Below are 17,540 nucleotides of genomic sequence, written 5' to 3' on the forward strand. Positions count from 1 at the left end.
AATGTTGGCTGGGCTTCATGATTGTTGATAGCCTTATGCTATACAGGCACTAGATACAAGCAGCTTTTACTCTTACTTCATAGTGATCATCTGCTGGCACTGAAGGAAAAATAGACAGACTTCCAGATCTGTTTCCGAAGGCGCATCTTTCACATGCTGAGGCATGATTCACTTTTCAGTGGGAAATGTGGGCAAGGCAACAAATGCAACAACAGCAATTAGAAGTTGAAAATGAACTTTTGGAGTTTTAGTCTCTTGAGGGAATTCAGGGCAGATTTTTAGGGAAGAGAAAGCTCTCCTGCATTTATATGCTGCTTTATTATTTATTATTGCAAACTCTTCTTGTTAGCACCATGTAGCATGTAGAAATCAGATTTGGGGTTTATTGCACTATGTGTTGTGCAAACAAAGTAAGGAGATATGCCTTCCTCAGTGAGATTAAAACAGTCTCAGGGATGGATAAATAAATAAATGAGCATAGCAGGTATTATGGAAAATGGGTGGAAGAGAAGATGAGGAATGTAAGCTTATGCAAAGTTTGTAAGGTTTACATTCTGTTATTACTTTAAACAGAATGCAGATACCACATTAGCTGTAGGCATCGATTTCTCTTAGTACAAATGAGTGGAACTTGCAGAGTCCTGTGTTTTACTTCCCTTTTGCTAATACTGACAGTTTGACTTGGCAGCATGATATAATATGTAAAAGTTTGCTTACTGTATGAATAACCTTAAAAAATAATAGAGTTTGAGGTGATCAGTAGGGCACTACCTGAATGTAATCTGCACAAGGTCAAGCAATGCAATGTAAAAGGTAGTGACTATGTCAGGATCTGGTAGCTGTTCATACAGATTGAAGTATTTATTATTCATATTTTATATAAAACCTGAATTATTCTAGGTCATGTAGTGAGACTAGAAAAGACATCTTTTCTTAATGTTGAAGGAGGAAAGTGTGGGATTCAACTCAGTCAACTTTGCCAGCTCTGAGGTTACATATCTCATGTAAACATGTTGCTTTAGGCTTTGTCTGTAGTCAGTGAATAAATATGGGCAGATTCAAGGCACTGCTCATCCCACCTGTTTCCCACCAGATGCTTTAATGTTCTTTTTTTTTTTTTGCTGACATGAGAGGGAGCCTTGGTCACCAGTCAACAGTAGACACTTAGTCTTTTACATTTAATTTAGCTGCATGATTCTTGTCTGTAACAACTGACTTGAGCAAAGGTCAGAGACTTTAGTCATCTGTACAGCAGCCTAACAAAATGTCCTTTTCATTTTGAGCTAGACATCTGAGCAGGTATTTTCAAAATCAGTAGTTCTTGTTAAATGTCTGGCTCGTGTCCATTTTCCATCTCCTCCTCCAGGAAATAATACTTTCCAGCCTCTTAGATATCTGTAAAATTAATTGATAAAATGCAAAATAAAATAGTGCAGTAGGATTGTTTATTCAGCTTTGAGTGGAACCAAAGTATTTCTGGAGGAAAAAAAATGCCCAAGTAAAGTTATTTATAGCACAAATACACAGCAGTTCCTTGAGACTAATATTTCATGGTGGGTAGGGAACTCTTACAGCTGTGTAATCTTCAATAAGTCATTTTCTTAGTCTTGTGCCCTACCTTTCTGGCATACCAATGAACATCATGAGAGCTTATGAGGCTTTCAGGTTAGAGTTAACAATAAAACCAGTAATTTTCTCTCATATGTGTTTAGTATACTGATGTTATTAGTCCCACGTCTGCTAGCCTCTGGACATTTTCCTTCCCAAGACCATCAAAACTAACTCTGGATATGACTGTGTTATGAGAAATACAATACCAGTAGGAAAGCAAACCAGCAAAAAACCCTACATTAAAATCTGACAGCCACACAGTATCAGTACTAGATCATGTGAAGAATAAAGACACCAACCCCCATTTCAGCCTTATTCATAGTGCCAGCTCTTTTCCTCCATATTCAAGAATTTTCTACTACTAGGCTACAGCAATTAAAGTTTAATTACAGCATGAAATTCTCACTGTTAGGGAGTTCTTCCTTCCTGGCTAACCTTTTTTCGAGGTTAGGGAAACCATCACAATTTCCAATGACTGCAGAAAGTGAATATGTATGGTCAAAACAATTCCTGCACAGGTTGATTGAAAAGTACCCCAGCAGTTCTGATGACATGATTGTTACCCTTCAAATTGCCCTTTTCCACTCCCATGCTTTTTTTCTGCTACTACACTCATGCACTCCCAGATAAGCAGCCCATCCGTGTTTATTCTTTTCCCACCAGCTCTAATGTTGCTGATTTTACATCCTCATTCAGTATTTATAATAAGGTTGTCCTAGTAATTTCTACCTTGGTCTGTAGTGCTGGTTCCTGTTTGTCCTGTTCCTTTGGATTGCTCTCTTCTTAGGGTAGCCTCAAGTCAAGGTGAGCCATGTGCATTACTCTCTTCTTTTGCAATTTGTTTTGCCTGGTAATTTCTCACATTGTTATCTTTCTGTAGTTCATGTTTGATGATTTGCACACATAACCAGAAGGCAACTTGGTGAAACTGCTTGTGGAAGCACTTTCTTCAACTGCTTCGTCTGAATGACAAGAGACAGCCCCCATGGCCAGCAACAGCCTGCATGGCCACAGACCTTGAGGGAAACATTCCACTTTACCTTTTGCTTTCTGCCCATCCTTCCCTCTTAATACTGCTGCAAAACACATGCACGTGGGTCCAGCTTTTCTGCATCTTCTGGCATGTTGCTCTGTATTTCTGGCACTTTCCTTGGCTCCTTATGTGGTACAATGCTCAAATAACCCTTCTCTCCTGAACCAGACAATGGCCTGCTTTCTGGTGACTTCATCCATTCTCTGGCCTCTGAGCCATGTGGAAAAGCTGCCCAGAAAGGGTCAGTTATTACGTGCCAGCTGTCCTCCTGGAGATTGTTCATCTTCCATTTATCCAGATTACCTCTGTGACAGTGAAAACTGACTGAGTGGGATTGGGAACAACTGCATTAAAAGGATCTGAGACCTATGCCAGATTTTTTATGGGGAATTTGCACTTCCACCAGCCAGAATGCAAACAGAAGAGTTCAGAGGTTGTATACTCCACCCACCCAGCTGTAGTGGGTTGACTCTGGTTGGATGCCAGACACCCACCAAAGCATCTCCATCACTCCCCTCTGCAGCTGGTCAGGGGGAGAAAAAATAACAAAGGGTTGAGATAAGGACAGAGAGATCACCCACCAAGTAACATCACAGGCAAAACATTCTAATTAGAGATATGAGTTGAATTTATTACTAACAAAATCAGAGCAGGATAGTGAGGAGTAAAGTAAGACCCTAAAAACACCTTTCCCCCACCCTTCCTCCTTCACAAGCTCTACCTCCTCCACCTCAGTGGCACAGGGAGACAGAGAAAGGGTGTTACGGCCAGTTCATTAGAGGTTGTTTCTGCTGCTGCTCCCCTACTCCAACCTGGGGTTCCTCCCCCAGGAGACTGTTCTCTGTGAACTTCTCCATCCTATGGACAAGGTTTCTCCACAAACTGCTGTAGCACAAGTCACTCTTTCATAGGATGCAGTTCTTCAAGGACAGCCTACTCCAACACAGGTCCCCCATAACATCACAAGTCCTGTGAGGACACTGCTCCATCGTAGGTTCCTTCCTTCATAGGTTTGCAGATCCCTGCCAGGAGCCTGCTCCAGCATGGGCCTCCCACTGATCCACAGCTTCCTCTCAGGCATCCACCTGCTCTGGTGTGGGCTCCTCCAGGGGCTGCAGTTGGATCTCCACATCTCCCTGGACGTCCGTGGGCTGCAGGGGCACAGCTATGGGGTATCTTCATCCTTGGGTTTCCACATGCACTAGCAGGGTGTTGGAGGCTATTTATTCCTGAGGCAAAAGAAGGGAAACCCAATCATAAGGCAGAAGTCTACACCAAGTAAAATGACTGTATGTCGTTTCATTACCCATCTACAATCAGCTTACATTTCCCTGCCATCTGACCATCGTGTCACATTGCAATCTCAGACAGCACCTGCAAACCAATCAAGTAAAAATCTAATGAGGAGGATTATAATTAAGTTTCTCTAGCTATAAAAACAAAGATCTCTTTACTTTTACAGGTGGCTTTTGATACATCATAAACCATGTCACCAAACTCTGTAATGAGAACTGTGTAATAGTTTCTCTGGTGAAAAAAAGAATTTTCACCCTGAGCATCCTGATTTGTTTCTTTACTAACACTTCAGTAGCACAGTAGGTAATACTTAAGATAAAGGGATGAACCTTTGAGTTCAGGTTTGAAGTAAATCCAGTTTTTAAATTGCTGTAGGGTTTTCTTTATTTTTGGCACAGTGCACCTCTTCTGGAAATGGCAATCCACAGCAAGCCAGTCAGACTGCCACAATAACAGTGCTCTGCAAACAAGATTTCTGTTTGGGTACAAAATGAAGGGTGAGCAGAGATTGTCCTTTAAACTGTCCTTGTAGGTAAAAACAGGCCCCATCAAATTCAGCTTAGACCAGGACTTTATCAAAGAGAGATATTTAACAAATCATTTGGCAAATATATTTAGAAGACACAAAATATGACTTTCAGATCACTTCATTATGCGTTATTTGTTTAAATGTACCCTGACTCAATTACAATTCTGTTTCTGTAAAATATTTTGCTTTCCATACAAATTGCTGAAAAGAATTTTCAAAATATCAGTATGTGATAAGCACTTAGTATTCGTAGGATCTTCTGAAAAGCCCATCTGCTATGCAAATTAATATCTAAGAGTAATTTCTGAATGGGGATTCATAAAGGCATGGTTCAGAAAAACAATTAGCATATGTTTACCTTACAGTGATTTCCGTAAAATACAGACTGATATTTGAATACTTCATACAATGAGGAATGATTTCCCAAGCTGAGGTTGTACTCATTACAACAAGTAATATCAATGTATTGTTTGCTTATTAACGGGTTTGAATTTTATTTGCTCATTCCTCCACCAGGTTCAATATTTGGTGATGGAAAACACATTAATTCGTTTAATTATTCATGAAGCACATTGCACATGGTTGTGTTATTCCCCACCCTGTGGAAGGAGATGACACTTAATCTCAGTTGCTTTCGGGAGCACGTTTTCCCAGTTGAGTCTTTCTGTCCTGTCCCCTAGTACACCTGGTGGACATCTGGAATGTGATAGAAGCCTTGCGGGAGAATGCCCTCAACAACCTGGACCCCAGCATCGAACTGAACGTGGCTCGCCTGGAAGCTGTGATTTCAACCATCTTCTACCAGCTCAACAAGCGGATGCCGACAACCCATCAGATCAACGTGGAGCAGTCCATCAGCTTGCTGCTCAACTTCCTGCTAGCGGCCTTTGATCCGTAAGTCTGTCTTTCTTCCCTCCTCTCCCAGCTGCTGAAAGGATTTTACTTCCTCCAGAAATATCTCTGGAAAACAATTGAACAGGCTCAGTTCTGTCCCAAATAACGAGCATGTGAATGGTGCTAACCAGGGAGATAACCTAAATTAGGGGCCTCCGCTTTCCTTTCTTTCGAGCCAAATTCAGCACAACTGTGTTTTCATCCAGCTACTCAGACTTGTTCCAGTTTATATCAAAGAAGAATTATCTACAGAAACAAATCCACATGTGCTTCTAATTCGGCTTGTTGTTTATTGACGCACCAGTGGCTGACACCACTGCAGTGCCTCTGCAGCAGTGCCATGGGTTAATAGCTCATTATTTTGAAAGAGCTCATTTCCCTGCAAGTTCCTGCAGCTGTAAGCAATTTTTTTTTTCTGGCTCATGCAAGTGCAGTATGATTTTGAGACCATGACAGAAATAGGATTAAAGACCTGGAGGTGATGAAATTCATGTTGTTTATTACTGCATGGGATTTGTATTACAAAAAGAACAAGTTTTAGATAGAGAAAACCACTTACATTAATGAGTATTCTGTGTATTCCTGTTACAGTTTCTGAATATGTAGTTGGCAACCTGTACTGCAATATTTGCAGTGCTTAGAACTGAGTTATTGGAGAACAGTGGCTAAGTCTGAAAGATGCAGATGTTGTCACTTTATGGGTTATTTTTTGAAAATTCACCAGCAGAAAACACTGGTCATTAAACATTAAAACAAGGATGCTTCCCCTCTCTCTTCCTAGTCCTCTCTCTTGCTGCCCTGGTATTGGGTGTCATTGAGCACCTCTCGGTGCCAGACCAGCCAGTGGCTCAGTCACCATGGCAACAGGGAGAAAAAGTAGATGTTCCACATGAGAAGGCTGCACTCAACCTCTCCTCCTGTCCCTCTGAGAGGAAGAAAAGCCAATCCATTGTGAAATCATAGCCTTCAGGAATATTTTCCTCCCCTCAAGGGCAATAAAAGAAGGAACAGGCATTTTAATTCATACAATTGTGGCTGTGACAAGCACACTGAAGGATGCTGGAAATGACCAGATGCATTTATTGCTGCGTGCCACAAGTAAACTGCTTCCTGGCTGATAAACACAGGGAAAAACACCCTGGACTGTGGAACCAAGACATGTGATAATATATTTATTTTGTAGCTCACTGTAAAGGGGTAAAGATCTCAACTACACAACACAACTACTTGCAGCGAAGTGGAGTAGAGGAATTTTTTCCCCTGGAGGGAATCAGAGAATGTTTTTAAAGGGGTAAGGTTTTGCTTTACCTAACAACATCCCATGTGCTGTGGTTCATGATCTGTTTTGGGGTTCCCATCAGGCTCTCCCCAGAGGTAAGGAAGCTGTGACCCTTACTTCATTTGTCAAGCAGCAGCTCAGTCTGTTGTGCTGTCTCTGAGTGTAGTGCATGGGATGTACTTCCCAGAAGGGCAGAGACACCCAAGGAATCCCTAAGAATAGGCTCCCAGCTCTGAGGTCAGAGATAGGGACTAGCTGCCTATCATGCCATATTAAACACACCAAACATATGAGATGAGGCTCAGGTGCAATCTGAGATACTTAAGTTCAGGTTTGTGGAGATATGTGTCAGCTAGGTCTCTCTGTACTGTAATGGAAGTCTAGACACCTGTCACAAATAAAGACGTACCAGTTAAGCATCTGATTCTCAAAATGTGCCCTACACTTTAGTTTGTCTCATATCATCAGAGTTTTGTGTTGGATATTGGTTTAACAACCACTGGTGGTTCAGGTTTCCTGGTTTCTGGGAAACGGAGGGAGGTGGATCTACATGCTACAGGGACAGCATGGGAGCTGCTGAGGTCTAACCAGAGCTACTGTCTCTGCTTCCCATGTTGCTTTCTCTCCCCACCAGTGCAGCAGAAAGGTCATTCTCTGCTGAAAGTTAGAAGCTGGTGGAAGGAAGAGCAAGGTCTTTTGTGGTCTCATGTTCCGAGAGAAACAATGTTTTGCATGCCATCCAGAGGGACTCAGCAGGCCAGAGAAGAAGGCTCATGAGGTTTAGCAAGGCCAAGTGCAAGGTGCTGCAGGTCCACAGAAGGTGGTCCAGTTTTTCATGTCCCATTTGGAATCCAAAGAATCCAAAGAAAGCAGAGAAATCGAATCTGTGACCTAACATATAGGAAAGGACCACAAGGGACAAGTTATTTCATGTTTTATATCAAGCCTGCCACTGTCTCATTTATTTAGGTCTAGTTAATACATATGTTCCTTTTTGTGTACTGTACTGGGTGAAGTTCCTCCAAACTTGAAATAGAGCTTCTTCCTTCTTTTATAGCCTGCTGAAAACCTGGCAGGTTTCTCTGCCCTCTGGCAAGGAGTGTTTCCTTAGGCCTGCAATATAGATGTCTTCTCAGGAGCTAAAACTTGGCTAGCAAAACACAAAAGGAACCACAGTGTACTGCCATGGCATGTGGGCCAACTTGGCCACTGCCAGTGCTGAGCTTACATCCCAGTTTTTTTATGGGTTTTTTATAGCCTTGGGGATTCATTAGGCCGATATATAATTAAAGGAGAAAAAGTGGGGGAAAATTATAGGGTATACAATTTCACGTGAGACTGAATGTGATGTTCCTTCATGCTGCTAAAAGTAAACTAAAGTACAACCTTATGAAACTCCAAGCCAACAAATTCAAAATTCACAAACTGAAATACTTCTCCAATTAATTTATCATTAGTGTGTGGAAGTCAGCATCATGTGGTAGATGACCCTGACAGACCAGAACCAGTGAGCAGAATGAGGTGGTCAGACTTTAAAACAATCTAGACAGACACATGCCTGATCTACGTTCATAACCACACATTATAATTGGGCAATAGCTTTTGCTTCAAGGCCTAAGGTGATTAACTGGCTTTATGAAATAATAGCACATTTCCTTCACTGGCACACCAACTACTATGTGAAAAGTTGACAAGTACAAACCTCTCTGGAAAATTCCTCCAGGCTGGTGTCGAAGCCTAGGCAGCAAGGTGGAATGTCAGCCTCATTCAGCCAAGTTGTTCTCCAAAAAACTCCTTTTAAATAGAGTGTGAAATACTCTCTGCTAGATCATCTCTAGCTATTCCTGCTGCAAAGTTGAACTGATAAGAAAATAACTGAATTTTCTCTGTTCCTTGACATATGCTGTCCTGTGAATGGAGCTATGGGCCCTGGGCTATGAAGCAGACCCTACCTGGCTGGTGGGGTCTTTACTTGTACAGAGAAAAGAGGAAATATTCATGTCCTTGTTTAATCAAATGAACATTTGAATTTTGATTTCAGTACATAAAGATGATCAATATCCATTTTGGAAATACAATTTCTTGCTCTTTCATCTGTTCAGAGCAATAAAGTGTTTAATTCCCCCTCTTCTGCACCTTTGCTACTCACTGACAGCCACAGAGGCATTTACAAAGGAAGTCCAGCAAAAAAAATGCATTTCTGAGATTTGGACATTATGCATTTTGCTCTCCTACCTGAAAGAATCTTGCTAAATGTCAATAAGATTTCATCTCTAAAACCTCATTGTGAAAATGAGAATTTGTAATTACAGCCTCTGACATTTCAGAATTGACTGCCTGGATTACAGTGGGTCGTAACCAATAACTAAAGAACTTTTGTTACTTTGGCAAAAGATACCTTAAAGTATTGGGGGAGCATCTCTTAAGCCTCATTAGTGAGAAAAGTGGTGTTTTCTCAATGTCCTTTTCATGGGACACATTTGCTGTTTCTAAATATGTGATGCTGTTTCTGTTTCAGTATGGGTGTTGCTAGAGATCCTGACAAGTGATAGTGTCATCTGTTTTGTACCACTCTCCCTGGTGACCCAAGAGGCAAAATCAGGCCCTGGAGCTGGACTCAGCCTTGTATGGTCTGTGGTTTTTGTCAGGCTGTCTGTGGGGTTTCCTTGCCCTGGGGACAGGCTGTCTCTCTCTGCAGCTATGTAGTGGAAGAGGAAACCTTCTGCTCTGCTCTGGTGTCTAAAAGCATGTATAATTTTTTTCCCTTTTTTCCCCAAGCAGCAGGAGATAACCTTCAACCCTGGCCATCATTCCCTTTTCTAAGTACTCCATCCTGTATTGTTGCTAAGTGCACATCAGCTTCAAGATTTGCTTTTGACATCATTTATGCTTCTTGCTGAAGAGTAACTTCAGTAGGAGAGGTGCAATATAAAATCAAAATATTTGCTGTCCTCTCCTATTTCCACTAGCAAAATTTATTTCTCTTTACATTATCCAGTCCAAAGGCACTTTCAGGGAGTGGCGACTTCTACCGAGATCTTCCTGCTGCTGTGAGCCACTGCTTCAGCATTTGCTTTTGCACAGCAAACACTGTGAGGTCCCAGTGCTGTCAGTCAAGGGCATCTGTAGTGCTTAAGCATAGCTTAGAGCACTTCTGGATCCACATTATACTGGCGAGTCTTAGGCCCCATTACCCTGTCTGTTCATCAGTCATATGTATTTAAATGTATGCATGTGTGTACATGCATACACACACACACACACACACACACACACACATGTGTATTTGGAGGGCAAATTCGGTTTCTACCGGCTCTTGTGATGCTTTTAGGAATACAAATGACTGATAGAAAATACAGTGTCAAAATGAATCAACTCAAATGGAGAGATTGAAGAGATAAATGGTATCTTTTCTTTTTCTATTCCTCTCTTCCATAGCCATTTGAGTATGGGAAAAGCCAGTGGCTCTAGGGTAGAAAGCTGAAGCCAAGTTGATAGTGTCTTGCCATGCAAAATTATAATCCTATTAGTAAATGTAACTAAACCTCCTGGGAAAAGTAGCCTAAATCTGAAGCACTTCCAATTGGGCTTTTTTTTTTTTATTTCTTAATTTTCCCCTTTTTTTTTAATTCCCTTTTTTTTTCCTTGCTTTTTTTTTTTTTTTTTTTTTTTTTTTAAATATAACAACTCTTTTAAAGGCAGATAGAAACCTCATGATGAAACAGTGCAGAAAAATTCCAAAGGGTCTAAAGGGCAGCATGCACAAAAAAGAATACAAAAGGGCCGCATTCTCAGCCATAACACTGCTAGGTCTGGTTTACACAAATCGGAATCCAATAAGCAAAGGATGGAAATACAGAAGTCTGGAAATTCCTATGCTGTGATTTTAATCTTATAAAGCCAGTCAAAGGGAATTCATGTAATGAAAAAGTGCACAAAAGTCAACATTAAAGAACGCAGTAAATACTGCTTTCTTAAATACTGAAATAATGAATTTATTACTTTTTGCCTGTATTTCTAGTTTGTTTTCTGGCAAAAAAAAATAATTTTAAACGAGTTGAAAGAATAATTAGAATTGATATTTAGAATTACAGGTTACACTAACATAGAACTAAATCTAAGTCAGTGAATTTTAAAGATTATTAGCTAGTCAAGCTTAGGGAGCTGACTTATTTTCTGAAGTCTGAGTGAGTTAATGAATGAAGCAATGGAGCATGTAGCATGCATCAGTGTACAGATGTGAGTATACCATTCATATCTGTCCTACATTTATATGTTACTGCATTAGTCTGGTTTGGGATTAGCAGAGAAGGAGGTACAGTCACAGGCTCCATGTCTTTCCAGAATCAGTTAATCTTTTAGTTCTGATCAGATGCAATTTTCTTCCTTAAAATTATGAGTGACAATGAACAGAGTAATTTCAGAAATATCGATGAAGAGCTAAATTTCTATGTACTACTATTGGCAATGCAGTTAGACCATCTTACGTAGGACATGATTGTATACATTAAACAGGAACTCTCTTATAAACATTGTGTTCCCTGGTAGAGTAGACTGAAGATCATGGAAACTCCATTTCCAAAAACTTACATAAAACTTTGTTATCTAGCCAGTCATTAATCCTTTCAGAATTTAGAAGGAAACATGGCTGCCATTTTGCTAACCTCACAAATACTGTCTTTTATTATCAAATATTACCTCTTTTTTAAAGCATGATGTCATGTCCTCACTGATGACATTAATTAATATCATTAATTCATGTGGAAAGCTGTGAAGTAATGCCAAGGAGTTTGGATGATGGACAGAAGTTGCTCCAGTACAACTCTGGACTCTTACTGTCTTACAGTAATATTCAGAGGATTCCAAGAAAAACCACATTTCACCATTTGGATGTCAAGAAAATTAACATTAAGAAACAGGTGAACTTAGGAGAGCGTGTTCATTCTCATCTTTGGGAAGGGGCTGAACACTAAGCTGGGGCTGACAGGTGTTGTAGGGGCTAAGTATGCCATGCAGTGTGTGAACTCATGTTTTTCTCATGCAGCTCAGATAATCAAGCATTTCTGTGGTGGCAGGTAGTTATTTGGGACCATAATGGATGTAGAAGAAGAATGAGGATAGCAGGAGGAATAATAAAGTTAAGCCACTGCATGCTTCAAGACAGCTGGGGGAAGAGTTGGCAATGTGCCTCCTTGCCCCAAGACAAGCTCCTGGGTGAATTTGGGGTTTACTAGCATTTATGCATTGTAAATTGACATTAGAGAGCGAGGTACAGCCTCACCTTGAGCAAACCAGGGACAAAACTCTTCTCAATATATCAACATACGTCCTTTGATTGTTCTGGATGCAGACATATTCCCCATTTTTCAGCAAAGTCCTTCTTCAAGGTTCCTTCTGGTGAGGTGTATCGTTTAAAGGCAATTGTCAGGACCTACTGACAGGTACAGATGAAGTTTGTGCAATAATGTGATCCCTGTGTGCTTTTTCACTTTTGTTCCCAGTGCTGATTTTTTTCACTTACTTGCAATCTTCTAGGTCCAAAAAATTCCAAAAGGGAAACCATGAGTGTGATAGGTGTCTCCCAGTGCTACTGTATCACAAATAGCAATAATAATTATCACTGTAGTGTGTAATGAGATAAACAGTTTAATACTGAGCTTCATATACATAATAAATCTGTTCTGAGATCTTTACAGAGCAGTGTACTGATGTGTATTCCCACAAAACAAACTTTCTTTTTAAAGACCTTATTTCTCTGTATGTCAGTCCACATATATTGTGCATTTCAGTAAGCGATGTCAGAAATATGCATTGTAATTGAACAGATTCTCATAAAGGGGACATACAAAATATGTCTACTTTCTACTTTTAAACAGGGAAGGACATGGTAAAATTTCCGTTTTTGCTGTCAAAATGGCGTTGGCAACTCTTTGTGGAGGAAAAATCATGGACAAATTAAGATGTAAGTGATGTCTTTTGCCTGTTAAAAATTGTTATTGTTTGGGAGTTGCCCTATGTATATCTCAAAGTAAATCCCACTAAATGTTTGATTAAACTTCACACTGAGGTCTTTAAGGACAATATATATACATATTACATATATATACTGAGGTTCTAACTGGTGGATTTATTTTTTCTGTTTGGGAAAATTGAATTTGGAATACAAATTCATTTGTATTGAATTTGAAATACAAATAAGTGCCTTAACATCATGAAGCATAATTCAACAGTTTATTCCAATTATTTTTTAATAACGTCTATGTCTTTTCACACATAGAAGAGCAATTTATTTATGTACTATTTGTATTTTCTTGCACAGGGCATTCTTATGCCATGTATTTTGGTGAACAGGTTCTAATTTCATAGGATTTATTCCCAGTTCCCCAATAACAAAGACATAGTTTACTTGTAGCTGCAATGGAAGACTTTCTGTTTAGTGATACAGTGTCTGTACCTCAGGTCTAGAACAACATTTTCCAGACCTTTTGACCAAAAAACCTTCGGTTTCCACTGAACTTTCTACCTCAGCCCAAGAAAACTGAATTTACAAATTACTGTTAATTAGAGTAGACAAGTACCCAGCTGAAATCCCAGGTGCTGATTTAGTCTTCCAGACTTGGTGCCATTTTTTAATACATTATTTCTGTATAGAAACTCAAACACAGAATGAATTAAAGTTATAAATTATATATTGAGCACTATTTGTTCCCTAAGCTGATTTAAGAATAGGAACTGGGTCCATCCAGCGGAAGGCTGAAGTACAATAATGATTTTTTGGGTCAGCAGTCCCAGAGCCCTGTTGTCAGAAATTTCCCTTCCAGGTTCCTGGAAATGAAGCAGCTGACATGACAGCCTGAAAAACAATAAATATTCCTTAGTCAGAGATCTCCTGCTAAGCAGAGGATAATTTTAAACAAGCAGAGAAGTAAGGGCTGACAAACTGACATCACTGAATAATAAAAGTGTGATATTTTTATACATAAAAAAGGAAGGCAAGTGAAAAGTAATACATTGGCAAGACCTTCATTGCTTTGTGTGTCCAAGACAATAATAACTGACTTAATGAACCCATTGTCAAGATTTTGATTTGACATGGTAAGCTAGCGGTAGGCAAAAAGCTGATGTAGCGTATCTTGTCAAATCAGAGCCTTCTTATCTGATTAAATTACTGCCTCATGCCATGCATCAGGTTTTGCTTAAAAATGACCACACACAAGGAAAAACAAATCAGGAATATTTTGGTATTAAAATCAGTTATTTTTTTAATATGCAAATAATTCTTCTTGTTTTCTATTGAAAGAAGTCAGAATTAAAGATGCGGTAATAACGGAGGTTTCCATAAGCCAAACATGTTTAGTGCTTCTCTTTCAAATCAGATGATACTGACCTCAGAGCAGATCTGTAGCTCATACTGAAGCTGCTGTTCTTTCCTTGTCCTTTGTCCCCTCAGATATTTTCTCCATGATTTCTGACTCCAGTGGGGTGATGGTTTATGGCAGATATGACATGTTTCTGCGCGAGGTTCTCAAGCTGCCCACCGCTGTCTTCGAGGGGCCTTCATTTGGCTACACTGAGCAGTCGGCAAAATCCTGTTTCTCACAACAGGTAAATGAAGAGACACAGGATCTCAATCACCCCTCTGAGCAGGCCAAGACTCTTCTTGTCTTACACATAGGTGGATATTTGGCCAGGAAGCACAGAGCTGGATGAGGGGAAGGTGCACTCCACTGATTTCTCACGTGTAGACTTGGTGCCTTCAACAGGAAGCTGCTCTCTATGGACTCCTTATATAACCACGAAGAGAGAGGAGTAGTCAAAAAGTGATTCAGAGTAGGATCTAAGCACCTGTTACATGTATACTTTAGGTATTATATATATTCATATCCCAAGACATGCGGTTCTCCACTCCATTTGTGGAATGGTGTTGGTATAAGCATACACAAGACTTAACTTCTCCATATCAAGCTGAAGTTCCACCTAAAAAAAAAATCAAACTTCATGTTTTCCCAGTGATAAACCTACAAGTTTAGGAGTGAGAAGAAAATCACCTTAAAACTTTTTTTGTAAATGGGAATCCATATGTATTAGAAAACCCCCAGTGAGATAGGGTCAGGAAAGCAATGAATTTATCCTGAAGAAAATACAAGATTTTTCTGCAACTCCATAGGTACACTATGTACACAACAGACTCCATAGGTACACTGAGTACAGCACATTGGCTTCAGCTAATACAAAGCACTTCAGAAGATTCCATAACTGTGGCTGGTCATCCACTTCTTCAGTGGAGAAAGAGAGAATTCCTCTGGCTCTTTCCACACATCACACTGTATAATTCCATAAATATGTAGTAAGGGAATATGCTGAAACTGGGACAACGTTAGAAATAAAGTTGTATTTTCCTTCTCTTTATCCTTTCATTTGCTAACTGAATACTGTTGAACAAGTAAGTTCAATGGAGCAGGAATAGAGTCATTTTCATGCAAAATAGAGTCTCATTTTTTGTATTCTCTCAGTTCCATCACTAATCAATAGGCACTCCAGTCAACCGAAAGGAGATGTTGAAATTCATTTATTGAGTCATCTCCCAATTCATTTTAAATGGTAATGTTTGCATATGTGAAACTAGTCTTGTTTCAGAGGGAGACTTAAAACAGCATTTCGTGTTCTGTTGAAGAATTTGTGTGGTGAAGTGACTCCTGGTAGTTTTGTGTTAAAATAATGAAAGAGTGCTCTTGCATGGCAACAGGGCATTCAAGCTTTGCATGTTGGACATGCTGTTATTATAGATGAAAAAAGGAATTTCTTTTCCTGAGAAAATGTAATTCAGGCCTTGTTTTTTGTCTTGGTAGCCATCAGAAGTGGCACTTGCTTTGAGATTGCATCCAGCTGAGTGGACCAGATCCATTAAGATATCTTTAGAAACATCTTCAAGCAGGCATTAGATGGTTTTGCTTACAGGCTCTGCTTAGAGCTAACAAGAGAAGAGTTAAGTCTCTGACTGATGTAGGTACACAGCAGATTTACAAAGCTGTGTTTTGCATCTAGAGGCAGTCAAGTACTCTTGTAAATCTAGTCTGATATTTCGCTTAAATTGACTTTATGTAGTTCACATTACATCCTCACTAGTGATGAACCAGAGTTTTGAAATAAAATTCAGATCTTTATGATACCATGATAAATGGTGTTTATAGTCTTAGTCCCACACAAGTCATTCTTTCTCTATCTTGTATTGTGTGTAGCATTATTAGAAACTGATGCCTTAAAATAAGTCTGTCACTCTCACTTGTTCTCACAGTGGGTCACTTTTGCTTACCTGAAGCCTTTCAAACCCTGATACATAGAGATTCTTCAATTTCAGGAAAATAAAAAATTTTGGGAATTATCTGGTTATGGTGTCAAATCCATTCAGTTTACATCTGAAAGGATTTTTCCTTTTGCAGAAATCTTTCATTATTTCCAGTTCTACTGGTTTACTTGATCCAACCATGTACTTTCCTCTGTGAACCACTGCTAGATTGAATGGCTATTCAAAGTAGAAACAACAGTGTTTCCTCATCAGCAAATTTGTGGGACAGAAATGCTGGAGCAAGTGAACTAATGTTTCTGAATACAAATCTGTGGCTCAAAAAGGAGTTTTATCATCACCACTTTCCCCCATAGGTAGGATTGATGTGATGTTATACTGTGTTTGTATTAAACAGTATTGTTATTATTGTAAAAAAAACACTTTTTAAAAAAAGAAAATTATCTCAAACTAAAAAGATAGGCACTAACTTCATTTTCTTAGCACTTGTCGAAGTGTTATTCCACAAACCTAGACTCCATCTGTGTGTAGTGTATATTTAGAAAACAGCTTTCAGTTTAAACTTTCCCAGCAGCTGAAAGAAAATTGCAGGAGGAAAATGTACGGAAATTGCTCTGATGGTGTCCTTTTAAGGGACACTGCTTTTTTCTCTAATCCATAAAATCAGTGATCACCAGAGCAGTTTGGCCATAAAGCTGTCCTTGAGGCTAAGTTGCCTTATTTGGTGCCAATCAGATTTTAAAGTTATTGCTGCTTTCAAAAGCCCACTGCATTGTGGAAGAGCTGTTCTTGTCTCCTCTATTTGCTTGTTCCTGTCTCCTCTGTTTGCTTGTTAGACTGACTGGTTGTATGTATCCCTTCAAGAGCAGAGGGCAGATCTAAGGCTACTCAGCTTCGCAGTATGCGGCACTGGAGGTCCCTTCTTTTCCTGGGCTTCCTTCCACCTTTTTTTTCCCCTGTGCTCTCAAGTTCTGCTGCAGACAACACAGACATTTGCTGGCAGCATTGGTCAGCAAAGCCATGCCAAGCATCCACAGCAGAAAAAGAAATCCACATCTCCAAAAGAAAGATCCTTTTCTCTGAGCTGATGCTTATAGCATAGGATGCCTATTTGGGAGTTATCTGCTCTCATGGCTGGGAAGGTGATTCATACAACAAGCAGGTGGTAGTGCCTGACTGGACTTCCACACTGCAGTTATTGTGGGGAAAAGTAGTATCCCAATGAGATTTAGAGCTCATATTCTGGCTATTTCTGTTCATTAAAGAATCAAGCCCATTTTCACAGTAGCCTGAGGTATTTTCTTCTAGGGACAAACATCTTTATATCTTTCCAAATATCTTGCAGTATTTCATCTCTGAGACTGTTGTAGTGTGAGATGTTTTCCATTGATAACATCAGTCAGTGTATAAGAGAAATAATGTTTTTGTTTACATCTGGTGGTAATTGTGTATAAATGGAGCACAGATACTCCATCTGGAAATCTCAGCTCTTAAAAGAATTCCACAACACGCAGAGATGATACATGTCACTGCATAACTGCTTCTTAGCTTCCTCATGGGGTAACCACAGTTCTTTAGCAAGTTAAAGCATCAG

General features: G+C 39.7%; 1 protein-coding gene across 22 annotated transcripts in view; it reads left to right on the forward strand.

The window, feature by feature from the left end:
• The window catches only part of DTNA (dystrobrevin alpha), a 221,150-nt gene that overhangs the window by 148,285 nt on the left and 55,325 nt on the right, over positions 1-17,540 (forward strand). For all 22 annotated transcript variants that reach the window (XM_015617773.3, XM_015617774.3, XM_015617785.3 and 19 more), the window contains 3 exons: positions 5,150-5,363; positions 12,519-12,604; positions 14,093-14,247. In XM_015617773.3, coding sequence (XP_015473259.1) covers positions 5,150-5,363; positions 12,519-12,604; positions 14,093-14,247 — 455 coding nt within the window. The remainder of the gene's footprint in view (positions 1-5,149; positions 5,364-12,518; positions 12,605-14,092; positions 14,248-17,540) is intronic.

Source organism: Parus major, chromosome 2 (genome assembly GCF_001522545.3).
Source record: "Parus major isolate Abel chromosome 2, Parus_major1.1, whole genome shotgun sequence".
Classification (NCBI taxonomy): Eukaryota; Metazoa; Chordata; class Aves; order Passeriformes; family Paridae; genus Parus; species Parus major.